Below are 15,375 nucleotides of genomic sequence, written 5' to 3'. Positions count from 1 at the left end.
TGGGTCCGCCTCTGGAGCCAAGCTTCTGAATCTCTGGAATTTAAGACGAGAGAGAGAGTCAGCAATTCCATTGTGGCAACCGGGGACGTGCGCGGCTCTTATAATAAGCTGGTAGCTGGCTGCTATCCAGATTAGACGCCTAATAAGAGGGGAAAGCGCAGGCGATTTTGAGCTCGAGTTATTAATGACGTGCACTACGGCTTCGTTGTCGCTGTGGATTAGCACACTCTTGGAGGTCCACTCCTTCCCCCAGGTAGGGCCGCGATGGCTACGGGGTAGAGCTCGAACATGGCTGACGATTCGTTTCCAGTTGTTAGCTCTCTGAACTCTAGTGGCCACGGGGATGCAAACCAGCGCCCTTTGAAAAAGCCTCCGAAGCCTGTTGAGGGGGCTGCGTCGGTGTACAACTGGAGCTCTTCTGGAGATGATTGGCAGTCGTCGTAGAACATGCACAGACCATTCCATTCGCCCTAAAACATCCTCCAGAGTTTGATATCGGCCAGACACTGGGCATCTAGAGATAATGACGCCTTCGAGATGGGGTTGCTGGAGCCGAGTTTAGGAGATGCGAGATGAAAGGGCTGCCCTGGGGAATGAGTTTACTAGTGGACACCGACCGCCCGTGACTGGGGCTATTGCAGAGGGGACAAGATGGCTTAAGTCCTAGGGAAAACGCGGTTATGGAGCTCCATATCGAGCGCGCCCCAGTAGGGGTTTTGGTTCCAGAGGCCGACTCTGGCAGCGCATTTTGCTGAAAACAGCCGGTGGTAGCCTACGTATGAAAATGAGCTCCCCCGTAGGATACGGCTAGGCCGGCGATGATGGCCAGGTAGTCATTTAGCTCTTTGGCGCGACTGGGGAACCGCGAAACAAACGACTTCTGTGTAGTTGGTAAAAGCTACGGTGAACTCGGGGAATGACAGCATTTTTGATGCTGGGCCAGAATGTTTTAAAGACAAAACCAGTTCGCCGCAAACTAAATCCCGGTTATGAGAGGGAATAGGAAGGGAGGGAAGAATGGTAGAAAGGTCTACGTCTGCACCTGAAAAAATGAGGTTCCTGGTGGACACTGTGACGGGTGGTGGTTCGAATGCTGCAGCGTGGGGAGGCGGTGGCAGGGCCTTTGCTGTGGCTAATGAATAGCTTGGAAGCCGGAATGGGACGTCGTGATCCAAAGCACTCGCTGAATGCTGATGACCCGCTGCGGCGGGCTGGTCTAGCGCGGAGCCGGGGAAGAGATGGGAAGGGAGAAAAGGGGGGAGGGAGGGAGCGGTCGCTGACGCGACCGGAAGGGGAGCAACCTGGGACAGGGTTGCGGGAAGTGGGACGGGGAGGGAGAGAGGGTTAGGGGGGAGTAGCGACGCTGTCGCTATCGGCGCCGGCTGAGACCAGGTTCCGGCTCTGACTCATAAGAGAGATGAGGAGCTAGCGAGGTGACTCTTCTAACTGACGCTTCGTGAGTTGAGGCGTGCTGTACAGACTTGGCTCCCGGAATGGAAAGGGGAGGGGGAAAGGGGGGAGGGAGGGAGCAGTCGTCGGAACGACTGGAGGTGGGGCAGCCCTGGACCGGGTCCTGGCTAGGGGAGGTGGATGGGGGAGGGAAAGAAGGGTTGGGGGGAGTAGCGACGCTGTCGCTACCGGGGCCGTCTGGAGAAGTGGGGTTGGACCCGGAAATCGGGGAGGAGATCTTGCGGGAAGAAAGTCGGCGAGAATGGGCCTGAGCAGCTGGCGGCAGTGGCTGTGGCTGAAGCAGCGGAATGATGCGCTCTGGCGTGTGGTGCGGAAGGTTCTGTCGGCGTGCCGGCCCCGCGGGGTGGCTGGTGGTGTGTGCCGGCCCAGCTGAATGGCGGGCGGAAGGAACCGCTGTCGGGATGCCAGAAGGAGCAGCTTGCTTCCTGGTCTGGGGAGGAAAACAAAGTGAGGGAGCGGGAGGGCGAAAAGACCGGGCTATCCGACTGCGTTAGCAGGCGGAGGAGATGGAACTTCCTGTCCGACCTACAGAACGCCGATGCGCCGCTGGAATGGAGAGTGCTGCGGATCACGAGCCACTGTCCAGTGGGTAGGGTCAACGCCTTGCTGGCGCTGGGTCCTGGTGCTGCCGCGAGTTGAGGCTGCTGAGCGGGAAATGCTGCCCCGCACGGGGGCAGGAGAGGAGCACCTTCTGCGACCATGTGTCCTGGATTCCCTACACTGGCGGCGAGGGGAACGAATAAGATTATTTTCGCCCGGCGGAGGGCCCTGGGTGTCGGGTGTTGGCGGGACGAAGTTGTCCTCCAGATCGCTGGAAGAGGCGTGGATTTCCAGTTCCATGAGAGCTGTCTTGTCAATGCAACAATCACGCAGACTGAATGATTTCCGCTAACGCCGGAGCCGTGTGGACGTATGGAAAAGGAGGTCGGCTTAAATAGGCCTACCCTGCGGCGGCAGTGGGTGAGTTAATTGCTGTCAATCATCCCGAAGGCTCCACCCGAACTTTGTTTAGAAAACATCATTAAATTGCATTATCCACACTGAATTCTCACTGGTATCTGCTAGACAACAAGTACCAAAACATGATTAGTTCATAGATTTCACATGTAAAATTAATTTTATACAACCCCACCCCCATCTTGCCTGTTCATAATTCTGAGAAATTCGTGTGTGCATGTGTGCATGTTGCATGTGTGCGTGTACATGTTTATGTTTATGTGTGTGTGTGTGTGTGTGTGTGTGTGTGTGTGTGCGTGCCTGTGTTTGTGCATATGCATGTGCATGCATACATATGTCTACTGTGTGAGTATGTGTCATACGTATGATTACTGTGAATGTATGTGTGTGCGTGTGTATCTGTTTATGCACATGTGTGCACATGGAATGGGTTAAGATGATCCCTGGAGGCAAACATACGGAAACAATTGGTCATCCTAGGCCCTACGGTTCTCAAGATATTCACAGAAAACTGTGTCTGCCCTACCCTCCTTTCGGGGGGGCCAGTCCAGCGGGGGGGCTACAGATCAAAAACGAAAAATGATGGTTCCATGCTATCCATGTGGGGTTACATGCCCACCAAGTTCCGTGTACCCCGGTCTTACAGTGTCCCGGGAATCCTTGACAGAAATTTGGCTGACTAAACCTATATGAACGCCGCTTCGCTGCACAGCGGTCATAATAATACTGAAATGTACTTTATCAAAAACCTTAAAAGACTTCATCATATTAAAAGTGGGATTTTTCACTTTTTACTCTAACTTTAAGAAATTATTCTTATATGGCAATTGCCAGGTGGGAGTAAGTCACACATGTGCAAGTCACAAGCAAGTCTCAAGTCTTAACCTTCAAGTCTCAAGCAAGTCCAAGTCATTTTTTGTGACAGTCAAGCAAGTCAAGTCAAGTCATAGCTTGGGTCTAGCAAGTCAAGTCATAGCCAAATCATTGAAATTCATGATGATTTACCCATGTTTTCATTTTAAAATAAGTTACAATAGGCTAGTTATGAACTGCTGGAGTTTTATTTGTAACAAACAAATAGACATTGCATTCATTCAAGCCACATAGCCTACATCTGAACGGTTTATAGATAAGATGAAATGTATACAAATAAAAATAAATGTATTTCAAGACCTATTATAAAATAGCCTATTATGGTTTCAATATGCCTCGAATATTAGGTAGCCTAAGCTACATCAAATCATGAAAATATATTCAAACAGTTCAAGTTACACCTGTCCTGACCTGTCACATCTCCAGGGAACCAATAATGTTAAAAAAGTGAACTAATCAATCAATCAAAAGCTGCCGCCGACGTCACTGCCAAACTTTGACAAGCGCGACAGCGCAATGGGTTTTAGAAGGGTTTAGGACCGTCAATGCTTTATCATATAATACATTAGCCTAACATGTGAAATAAGCTACTTTTCTATGCTGATTGCTGGCAGTTAGCTAGGCCTACTTACTGTTGTTAGCCTACTACTAGGCTGTAACGTTTGGAACAGGGATGTGTTTAGGGAGGGAGAAAGAGAGGCGCTTACTTTAGGTTACATTGGCAACATTTTCGCTATATATCAAGATTAAACTTAGACAAGAAAATGTTTCACTTTGCCATTTCACACATTTTAACCTAATATGGCGTTAACTAAAAAGCATAATATATTCAAAGCCAACTCTTAACATGCCTCAAATTTGATGTTAGGTTTCTAACATGACTAACTTCAGATGAAAATCAACGTGGTGGTGGTTATGTCGCTATTTTGCACACTTGCAGACTGCTGTTCATTTCTCCTTTGACTTGTCCGATACATCATCTGTGAAGCCAAACATTATTATGTTTTGGTATAAACGTAGAGCCTTCCATATTTGCAAGTTAGCCTACCTCAGTCTGTCTCATTTGATCTGGCACTTGCTGTTGGTCTGTCGCATCGCGTCACTGGTACAATGACAGGTTCACTCGCGTGACGCATGCAACAGCAAATTTTCTAAAATCGTAAAGTTAACTCCTTAATATCTATGAAAAAAATAAAAAGTTAAGTCATTTCAAGTAATTTGTCTCAAGTCTAAGTCAAGTCTCAAGTCTAAGTCAAGTCTCAAGTCACGAATAGCAAGTCAAAGTCAAGTCGAGTCTTTTATACATGTTGATCAAGCAAGTCTCAAGTCTTAAAAAATGTGACTCGAGTCTGACTCGAGTCAAGTCATGTGACTCGAGTCCCCCATGTCTGGCAATTGCTAAGTATCTATCTACCTATCTATCTATAGGCCTATATGTTTTCTATCCATCTACATGTCTTCATTAACGGATAGATTGCTCTTCCATACTTAACGTCATGATCTTCATGAACACTTTTTCCGACTATGACTTAGAGACTGACTTCTCTCTCTCCCTCTCTCCCCACCTCCTCCTCTCCTCCTGCTGTCTTCTCTCCTCCTCTTCAGCCTGTATCTCTCTCTCCCTCTCTCCCCACCTCCTCCTCTCGTATGACCAGTTCGGCCTCCTCTATTTCTCTCTTTGCCTCCCTCTGGACTTTGTCATGCATCTCGTAGGTGCATGAGACTCCCTTATTCTCGCTGAGAAGGGCGTCCATCTTCTCCAGCAGCTCTGTGACCTGACTCTCATTGTTGGCAGTTGGCAGTGTTTTCCTCGCTGCTTAAGCACACGTAGCACCTCATGTGTTGTGCACCTGCTACGCCTCACATTTTTGCAAAAGGCATGTTGAGCCCCTCATATTGACCCGTTTTTAGTACACCTCACATTTTACTTACTGTAAAATAAACACAAACTTTGAAAGACCAGAAGCAATAAATAACTAGTAGAAACTGAGTAAGCATCTATAAAGATTTGTTATCAGTGGCTGCACGCCTCCCTCTGAATTGCTATTAACAAACAATTGAGCCTGTGCCAACCTGTCTACTTTTACAAATATTTTTTTAAACCCCTTAATATGTGGCTATTTTAACAGCTTGTAATGCATCTTTGATTAGCCTGAAAAAATAATTCTATGGATTACCTCTCTGTTTTCCTCTCTCCAACCTGTAACATACTGTAATTGCTTAATTAATTAATTTATTTAATAAATTAATGTAATTAATTTATCATTAGACATAACTGGCAGCTCGTAGCACACAATATGTAGGCCCTTCCCATGAGTTCCTGATGGGCTGTTTTCTTCATAGAGGCTGTGATTTACACTTTTACTCTTTTGATATGGCAGTTTAAATTGTAATTATAGTGGGATCCAGATGATCTGTTTAGGGGCCACTGTTCATAACCACTGACTGCAGTAGCAGGGTCAGGCCTCAATCAGACAGGATGCTGTTTTTGCAGAGAGATATGTCTTTTTTTCTGTTGTTTTGTATCAGCAGTAAACAGTGGTGCTCTTCACATTTTACAAGCAGCAAAGCACATCCCGTCTGATTGAGACCTTACAGAACTCAAACCAGTGTGGTTACCGGTACATCAAACCCAAAGAATCCTAGCATTCTCAGGGCCAGATGTACGTACATTTGCGAACGTAGCGTTATCAGCGTCATGGACAAACCGCAGATTGCGAACGCTGTCAGACCCAAGTTTCCGTCGCATTTATCAAACTAGTGTAAACTACGCCTTTCTCTGCCTTTCTCCGCCCATAAACACAATTTACGAACGTCCACAACTGAATGGCAGCGCCTACATACAAGCGCAGTTGATCTTGTTATCTGATGACAACATTAAAAAGAATCAAATGTTTAGCGATCATGAAATAATACCATACATGATAAGCTTGTTGACTTACATGATAAGTCAACAAGCAGGGAGATAATGAAGATCAGTAGTTTTACTCAAACTACTTGTGCACGTAGGCTATGGAAAATTGATCAAATCTAGCAAGTAGGAAAGTTTAAGTGAATGACGTGAAAGTGAAAGTAAGACATTCGAAAGGCCAACGAAAGTTAAGGTTGCTTTTGATGGTACAAATACTTACAAAACTGGTGCTCTAAATAGCGATTCTGTTGTCTTTGAAATGTTCTCTTATTGACGGGCATTGAACTGCAATTTGAATTAACACCTAGTTTTACAAGGCGGAAATATTTAGGCGCAGAATAGACGTGCGCTTTCAGGAGCAGTCTTTGTACATACCGCGGAATACATAATTAGGCGCTCTTTACTCTTCCCCTCCCATCTTTTTACACTAAACTCCCACTTTCCCCTGGATCCTCCCATGAATGCATATGCATGACACGAATAACGCAATTAGCCATTACAGCTCCTGCGACAGGCAGTTTGCGCTTTTACATCATTGCGGCCTGTTTGTACATACCTCGCAATGATTTTACACGCACGTTGCAAAACAAATACGCTTGAAGTGGGCGCAAAAGTGTTCATCTGGCCCTCAGAGTGTATATTCTTACTATTAATTCAGCTATTGTACTTACAATAAAATACACATGTGTTAAAAGACCATAAGACAGCGGTTGGCAAACATTTTTCCCCACGTACCACCACCTACATCCCGACTCAGCTCACGTACCCCCACCATCCAACACATAAAAAAAAGTAACACATTCTATTGACGCATTCCAGGCATCATGTTTAATTAGCCGCCCTACATGATAACAAATAACAAAATGAAAATGTACAACTGGAGAACAACATTATGAAACACACAAGAACATTGGCTTAAGATTTGTAAAAAAATATTTTGAACACCTTTCTGACATTGCCCTTTTCATCTCGAGTAGCCTACCCCCGCGTACCACCGGTGGTACAGTACACGTATGACAGTTTGGGAATCCCTGCCATAAGGTATGTAAGAGTATGCAACTATAAAGGGCTGGCTATCAGTTTAGTGAGAGGCTCTTGGAGTGGCGCAAAAAGTGGGTATGTGCTATGGACCGTTTCAACAAGGTAAACAAAAACAATGCTTGAACGTTCTATTTGGGCCCCAATCTACTTCCTCTGCATTAAGATAACATATGGAATGTTAAAAAGGAAGTCTTGTGGGGCCAACTATGATGCTGATAATGGAACTCTCTTGAAAGGGTCCATATGCGGCGCATAGGGGCGCAGCACCATGGGGGCGCCAAAGCGATGGTAAAAAAACTATATATATATTTGGTATTTTCTATATGTAGCTACTGCTACATTTCTAAATCATTTCAACATTTCCTCAATGTTCTATAACATTTTAGAGGACTAACAGGCTAGAGTAGGCATCCTATCTCATAAGATTCCATCATAGAATTTTGACATAGAAGAGGGAGTGGGGGCGCCGTGAGCGCTGAGCGAGCAGGTAGGCCTACGAGTAGTGAGTTGCCGTCTATGGAAAAAGATGGATACAGCAAAAAAAGCTGTTGGCGGCTAAAAATAGAAAAAGAAAGAGGGAAAAGGAGATGGCACGTCAATGCAACAGCAGTTAAATAAGTGGACGGTGAACGGCAACAGGTAGGATTTAAAGTGATGACGTCTGTGCTTGGAGGCTTGCAAATATTCATGTTAACAGACTAACTATCGTGTGTTAAGCATAATGCCGATTGAAACATAGCCTAGGCTATTCCATTTAGATAGCTAGCTGGCTATCATGCTCATACTGCACTTTTAATGGCAAACTGCAAACAGAAATGTCACACTAGCAGCAACTCATTACATGTTTCCATATCCTAACAATGAAGGCTCATTGTAATAACTTAATATTGTGTTGTCAATGTGGCGCAAACAAACAAGGCTAGAGTAGGCATATCAGCCTTATCCTTTGTGAGCAATAGCTGGCGAAAGGACATTATGAGAACCGTTTAGACTCTCTTAAAGTGACAATGCACCATTTATTAATATTTCATCAAATTCAACATCAAATTGGCAGCATTTTTTTTTAAATATATAGATATATATATTTATACACACTAATGCACATAAATAGTGTAAATTATTGCCATTTTGTTTTGCTTTAGTTGGTCTGTAGTGTTTTTTTTTTTTTTTTTTTTATTGTTGTTGCATACCCTTCAAAAAATGTGTAGCTGCGCCCCTGGGCTCTGGATTCACCTTATCAGTTAATGTATGGAACATACTGCCACCTAGTGGCTAGAACGTTTGTCAGTGTCTATACCAGAGTGACATTGCTCCACCATTTATCAGTTTTTATTACCTTCACCTATAAAAAACTGTAAGATTTTTACTGCTGTTTAAAAACAAAAATAATCTCTTTATCACTTCATGCACTTCATTAAAAAGCTTACAAGACTTCTTCATATTAAAAGTGAGGATATTCAGTTTTTAAGCTAACTTAATGAAATTAATAAAAATATCTATCTACAATTCTTCATTAACAGATACAGTAGGTTACTCTTCTTAAACTCTTAACCCCATAAAATGTATCTGATGCAAATTAACCTTTCCAACTTTGACTTAGAGAATAATTTGCTAATAGAAAAAGGCCAAACTAGACTCTCTTCCTTCTTCCTCTTCTCCCTCCTTATTCTCCTTTCCATGTTCCCTCTCTTCCACTCCTCTTCATCTTTCAGGTCTCTCACCCTCATCTTCCTCCTCTTCTTCTCGATCTCTCTAACCTTCTTCCCCCCTTTACATCTCTCCTCCTCTTCAGCATGTATCTCTCTCTCCCTCTCTCCCCACCTCCTCCTCTCCTCCTCTCGTATGACCAGTTCGGCCTCCTCTATTTCTCTCTGTGCCTCCCTCTGGATTTTGGCATGCATTTCGTAGGTGCATGAGACTCCCTTATTCTCGCTGAGAAGGGCGTCCATCTTCTCCAGCAGCTCTGTGACCTGACTCTCAGCTCGTCTGGCTCTGCTGTGGAAAATGTGGTACCCGCCTGCACAGCTTCTCACAAGGCACTGGAGGTCAGAGCTCTCTCTAAGAAAAGCCTCCACAGTTTTACCTTCAAGCTGATCCTCTCCAGTTAACAAGATTATGCTGGACTTCAGACCTTCCTCTCCTAAGTTGGTTTGTGCCCATCTCGTTTTGTGTCCATGTCGTTTGCACTGATGCCATTTTGGATCTCACAATGTTTAGGGATAGCCACTGGGTAGGCCTCTTATAATAATAATAATAAAGCTTTATTTGTATAGCACCTTTCATACACAGAATGCAGCTCAAAGTGCTTTACATTTGAAGCATGTAACACAATAATAGTCAGTCAGTCATTATCAATCACTTTTCTTCGCTGTTTATGATATACTCAGCAACATATCAAAAATATAGAAAATGACGTCATAAGACTGGCAGCCTTAACCCTCTTACCCCCCCCACAAGCACGCATATATGGCAACTGTGGCAAGGAAAAACTCCCATATTCCAGGAAGAAACCTTGAGCAGAACCTGACTTAATAGGGGAGCCCATCTGCTTCTGGCTGGCTGCGCCCTCAATAGTAGCAGATGTAGAATAATCTGAAAATGTAGTCTACAGGATAAGATGAGTTAACTAAAAGCTTTCCTGTACAGGTATGTTTTCAGATCTTTTTTTAAAATATTTACTGAACTCGCCTGCTTGATGTACAGAGGCAGGGTGTTCCATAGTTTGGGGGCATAATGGATAAACGCCTCTTCTCCACTTTGTTTGTGGAGCACTTTGGGTACGATTAAAAGATTAGAATTGGATGATCTAAGTTTCCTTTGTGGTTGATAAGATATTAAAAGCTCAGAGATATATGAAGGTGCTATGCCATTCAGAGCTTTGTAAGTAATTAACATAACCTTAAAATCAATTCTATAGGAAATAGGGAGCCAGTGCAGTTCAGCCAACACAGGGGTGATGTGTTCTCTCTTCTTAGTCTTAGTCTTCTCTGAAGGCGTCTTTTCTCAAGATGGTCTTACCAGAGGCACTGTTGCCAGAGCCAGTTTTGCCTATACTGGTTTCTAAATAAAGAATGCATGTGAAAAGCTAACTTAAAAATGTACTCAAATGTATTTTACCTGATGGTGTAAGGCTTGCAAAGAGATACACAAGCCCGATGATGCATATATGCTTTTGATGGACCAATGCTTAGATGAGGACCTTGACTGAAATAGCAAGATGAAAACATTAGATTCCAAAGCAAGGCAGTTTTATTTGGACAACACATCTCAGTCACAAGGACACTCAATGTGCTTTACAATGGTAAAGCAAAAAATAACAGACAATAAACAAACAAACAATAAATAAATACATGTATTTAAGTGCAAGTGATTAAAATTAAATACATTTGATCAGATTAGGAGGAAGTCACTGATAACAGTTTCTTAAGTCTTGCTTTAAGACTTGTCAAGTCACTATGCCTCGAGTCCGAGTCCAGGTTCGAGTCGCCAATATTCAAGTCCGAATCGAGTCACTATTACATGCAAAACTGACAACCTTCTGGGTATTCATGTCTCCAGGCATTTAGCGCCATTAAAGTTAACGTCTGTTATTGTAGGAACATGGCGTGACGTGTGATGTATGACATAAAGCAGTAACATTCCATTGCACTAATATTAATACTAAAAATAATTTAGATATTAAAATCATATACAGTACCAATTAATATTCTAGTGACATATTACGATTATAGCCTAATGACATTACAAAAAAAGTCGAGTCCTTGTCTCAATTTCCGAGCCTGCATGGTCTAAATGTACAAGTCCGAGTCCAAGTTCGAGTCATTCAGTGCTCAAGTCCAAGTCAAGTCACGAGTCCTGGACTTGAGTACTACAACAACAGTTTTGGATCAGTTTATTAGGAATAAACCGAATATGTGTGTTTCTTGTAAACCGTTGGCACACCCTAGCATATGCCTGTGTTAAACAGAATATTGGGTCAAGGAAAGGAAACCCCTTAAATGGAATGTGCTCCCAGAAGGAAGAGTGTTGTAGGCCTGCACATGCTCACACATGCAGTTCCTTAACACATGCTGAAAGTCTATTATTCTACACCACTGGCACCACTGGCACACATTAGCACCTGTTCCTGGGCCAGCCATCAACATTCCAGAGTGTATGGCAGCAGTTATCAATAGTGTCCTCATGTGCACCTGACTGTCTATACCGCCCAGCACTACTTGGTGGGCATGAAACCCCACATGGATAGCATGGAACCATCGTTTTTCGTTTTGATCTGTAGCCCCTTCTTACCGCTGGACTGGACCCCCCGAAAGGAGGGTAGGGCAGACACAGTTTTCTGTGATTATCTTGAGAACCGTAGGGCCTAGGATGACCAATTTTTTGCGTATGTTTGCCTCCAGGGGTCATGTAAACCCATTCCATGGAGACCATGGAGCAAATTTTCGCCTGAGATAGGGAACCAATCACAGAACTGTAAATAGCCTATTCATTCAGTCGAACGCCACTAGGCCTATTTATCTTGGGGAGTGGGCGTGGATTTTTACCTGCCACCCCACACACACACACACACACACCCTGCCCCGCCCCAGAGGTGGAGAGTAACTAATTACACTTACTCAAGTAAATGTATTGAGTAGATTTTTTGGTATTTTGTATTTTTTCAGTAGTTTTAAAAAATATATATTTTACTTAAGTTCGTTTTGGTTGAAGTATTGTATTTAGTTACATATTAAACCACACTAGTTACTGAGTAAAAATTGGAGGAGTGTTAATATCACTGCCCCAGCCCCCTTGTGCTATCCAATGCACAATATTAAACAATGTAAAACATCATATGTACAGCCTCTAATGTCTTCGCAATATTTCTGTTTTACAGACTGCAGTTAAACGTCCGCCAGCATCATCTTTGCAGCAAGGCACAGCAAAGAGTCTCGTCCAAAACAAGTCGCCAAGACTCTCTTCCCACACAACGAAAACTCACTGGGAGCCGTGGTGATTTTTTTACATTTGTGAAAATTACATTTTTAATTTTAGTAGCCTAAATGTTATTAGGCCCTATAGGATCAGATGTTACTTTGTGCTGTCCATTAATGCAATAGATTAAACCATGGCACCCTGGCAAGGAGAGGTTGCCTGAACTGATCCGATCTTGTGTTGAATACTGTAATACAGTTGTAATAAAATTGATTTCTACTGGTACCCTTGTGTCTTTCATTTCTTACATATCATTAGACATTCAGTTAAGGTTATTTTACCAGGATGTCTCTCATTGTACAGCATTGCACAGTCTATTAATCTACAATATTACTCTACACCACTGGCACACCTAGCACACATTAGCACCTGTTCCTGGGTCAGCCATCAACATTCCAGAGTGTATGGCAGCAGTTATCATATGAATAGTGTCTTCATGTGCATCTAACTGTCTATTATTCTACACCACTGGCACACATTAGCACCTGTTCCTGTGAAAATGCATGTACAGTATTTCTTAACAGGTGAGCGTCTTGACACTTTCTATGAATGTATCAAACTAGATTCAAAGGCAGTCCATAATACAAATGAAATTGGAGAGAATGTGCAACGTATTTGGCTTGCCTGCATGTAATGGCTCTCTGCAACATCAGGACTAAGTGGATTTCTCACAAGGACTAATGGAAGTGCTAATGTGGCCATATTAAACTTCTTTTGCTAATTGAAGCGCTAATGTGTCTTCAGCATTTTACTTTCAATACTGTATAATAAAATACATGTAGCCTATATGTAGGCCTACCATTTGCCTATTAACCATTCACCATTAGCCTGCAGGCAGCAAAAACGAGGTTGCCGTTTTGTTATTTTCTGGTAATATTAGATAGGCCTACTGTTACAATGTCAGATATGCTACATGTTAACAGACATATATTTGTGCTTTCTACTCCTTATATTTCAATAACCGGTCTAAAGATGAAGTCAGAAAAGTACTTCTGAGAAAGGTTTTTTTTTAATTAAAATAATGAACTGTATTGTTACAGTCATACATACAGTGCAGTAAGCTACATTACAGTGTTCTGCAGCATTTAGAGCAGAGTGAGTACTTGGGGATTCTTGCGTGTTGTACGCAGGAATTCATTGATCTTGTTAACACACTCTTTCAGTCCCCCCCTGTCCATGTCAGGAAAGTGTCGCTTCAGTGTAGCAACCACGAAGGTCTTCACATTTTGAGGCAGTGCTCGTTTACCTTTAGAACCATCCCAGTTTGTGGTTTTGCTCCATGCCTGGTAGTTCTCCTCCGAGATGATGTGTCTGAAGAGCAGGCATCCATATCTGCCCACTTGGCCGAAGCTCTGTTGGTGCAGTCTAGCATGGTCTTCTGGTCCAAAATCACGCAAGCACACGTCTGCCCATTGACGGGGAATTTGGATGCTGTCGTTTAAGGAAGAGGAAAGGGCCAATGGGGACATCTGACAATCTGGCAACACTGATGAATCGAATTCTGGTGCAGGTGTTGAGGCACGTCTGGGCATTGGTCTCACAGGCGTAGAGTGAACCATACGTAGAGCCGAATGCAGTTCTCCTATCCCATCTCTCATCTCTTGCATGAGCAGACTCCTCTGACTGGTCTCTCTCAGCTCCTGCATCTCTTGTCGGAGGTTGTCTGTCTCCGCTCTGCTGGCCGACAGGTCAGCTTTCAAGCTTGCATTCTCAGCAAGCAGTTGAGCAACTCGAGCTCGTTCTGATGTAAGATCCGCTGTCCTCTCGGCTAGACAGCTTTCCATATTAGCCATCCAGCCCTTCCCAAAGTTCCAGCCAAGATCCCGGACTGCCTTTCTCACAGAGTTTAAACAGATTCTTAGGTTGTGGTTTCTTTGGAGAAGCTCTTTTATTTTTCTAGCTGGTAGTTCATCCTCTTTTCTCAGGATGGAGTCTATTATTTCCATCACCTGACTGAAAGAGACGCATTGTGTCAATACATAGTTTGGTAAAGCCTGTTGTTATTTTTGGTAACATGTCAAACTTTCAAACTTTTTAGAGTTTATATTTAAAGAATATAATAGTTAGATATATAAGAGTTTTAGAGTTTATATTTAAATAATACAAAGTAAATTTACCTTGTCACTTTACGCGGCTTTCGTTTCTTCTTCTCCACAACAGCAAGTCGACAGTGACGCCGGATAGTCCCCATGGAAGGTCTTATTCCAGTCATGGCCAGATGTTTGGCGATAGCCCTCGTCGGGCAGCCTTTCTTCCGCAAGGTCCTGATGAGCTCACTGACTTGCTCGTTGATCACAGCCATCCCTGGCATCTACTGTAGGGTGTAAAAAGTAACTGATACGTATCGGTATCCGTTTTTAACGTGTAAGATACGGCTACATCGATACGTGAGTTAAATAGGACTAGCCCCGTATCGGAATAAAACTGAAATGAACCGGTCGTTATATCGATTTACTTGTAAGGAATCAGTTCACAACCTTTTCTGCTCGCTCAGACTCGCTTATTTACGTTGCAAGCAGCGCGTTCATCCCACTTCCGGCTTTGAAACGACACGTGGCACGGATTTGTGGGTAATGCAGTTCGTTTTTGGTTACATTCATTTACCAAAGTTGTCAAAGGACCACATTACCCATATATCTACTGCAATTTAAGCACGTGACCACTCGCACTCGATGTTTTTTTTGACAGTTTTTACTCTTTTGTTTTTCAAAATCCAGCGCGAAATTAAACACTTACTATAGCATTCCTAAACAGCAACAGATAGTCTGTAGAGTAGCCTTACGTTTGATGAAGGGATATCCCTAATGTTAAAGAATCATTTGGGCCTTGCTGCTAAAACGATGCACAAATTATTATTATTGGGTTCATATTCACTCAGACTTGTGACATGCATAGGTCTAACGTTGGAACAAAATAAGCCGAGAGTTCACTGATATGTAGGCCTATTTTATTATTGTAGTGTACAGTGTCCTAAGAGAGGGGATAATCCATAATTACAGCATGGAGAGGATTACTTACTCAAAAGCCCCGTGGGTTTTCATAGGTCTACCGTTGGAACAAAATAAGCCGAGAGTTCACTGATATGTAGGCCTGTTTTATTATTGTTATTGTTTGCTATATGAGAAAAGGCCAAGAGTGTCTTCACTGTT

At 43.3% G+C, this 15,375-nt stretch overlaps 1 protein-coding gene across 1 annotated transcript; it reads right to left on the bottom strand.

Annotated features, from left to right (window-relative positions):
* Window positions 1-13,216: 13,216 nt before the first annotated feature.
* Window positions 13,217-14,660, bottom strand: LOC125298458. The gene is made up of 2 exons (XM_048249207.1): window positions 14,344-14,660; window positions 13,217-14,179 (listed from the first exon to the last, which is right to left on the bottom strand). The coding sequence occupies exons 1-2, from the start codon at window positions 14,535-14,537 to the stop codon at window positions 13,312-13,314; spliced, it is 1,062 nt and encodes a 353-aa protein (XP_048105164.1). The 5' UTR covers window positions 14,538-14,660; the 3' UTR covers window positions 13,217-13,311.
* Window positions 14,661-15,375: the final 715 nt, after the last annotated feature.

This window comes from Alosa alosa, chromosome 7, assembly GCF_017589495.1.
Source record: "Alosa alosa isolate M-15738 ecotype Scorff River chromosome 7, AALO_Geno_1.1, whole genome shotgun sequence".
Taxonomy (NCBI): Eukaryota; Metazoa; Chordata; class Actinopteri; order Clupeiformes; family Clupeidae; genus Alosa; species Alosa alosa.
This window is presented reverse-complemented; position numbering and strand designations above follow the sequence as displayed.

Coding starts and splice junctions, on each gene's coding strand:
- LOC125298458 (XM_048249207.1), bottom strand. CDS start 14,537: ATGCCAGGGATGGCTGTGATCAACGAGCAAGTCAGTGAGCTCATCAGG. Junction 14,180..14,343: donor AAGCCGCGTAAAGTGACAAG/GTAAATTTACTT, acceptor CGTCTCTTTCAG/TCAGGTGATGGAAATAATAG.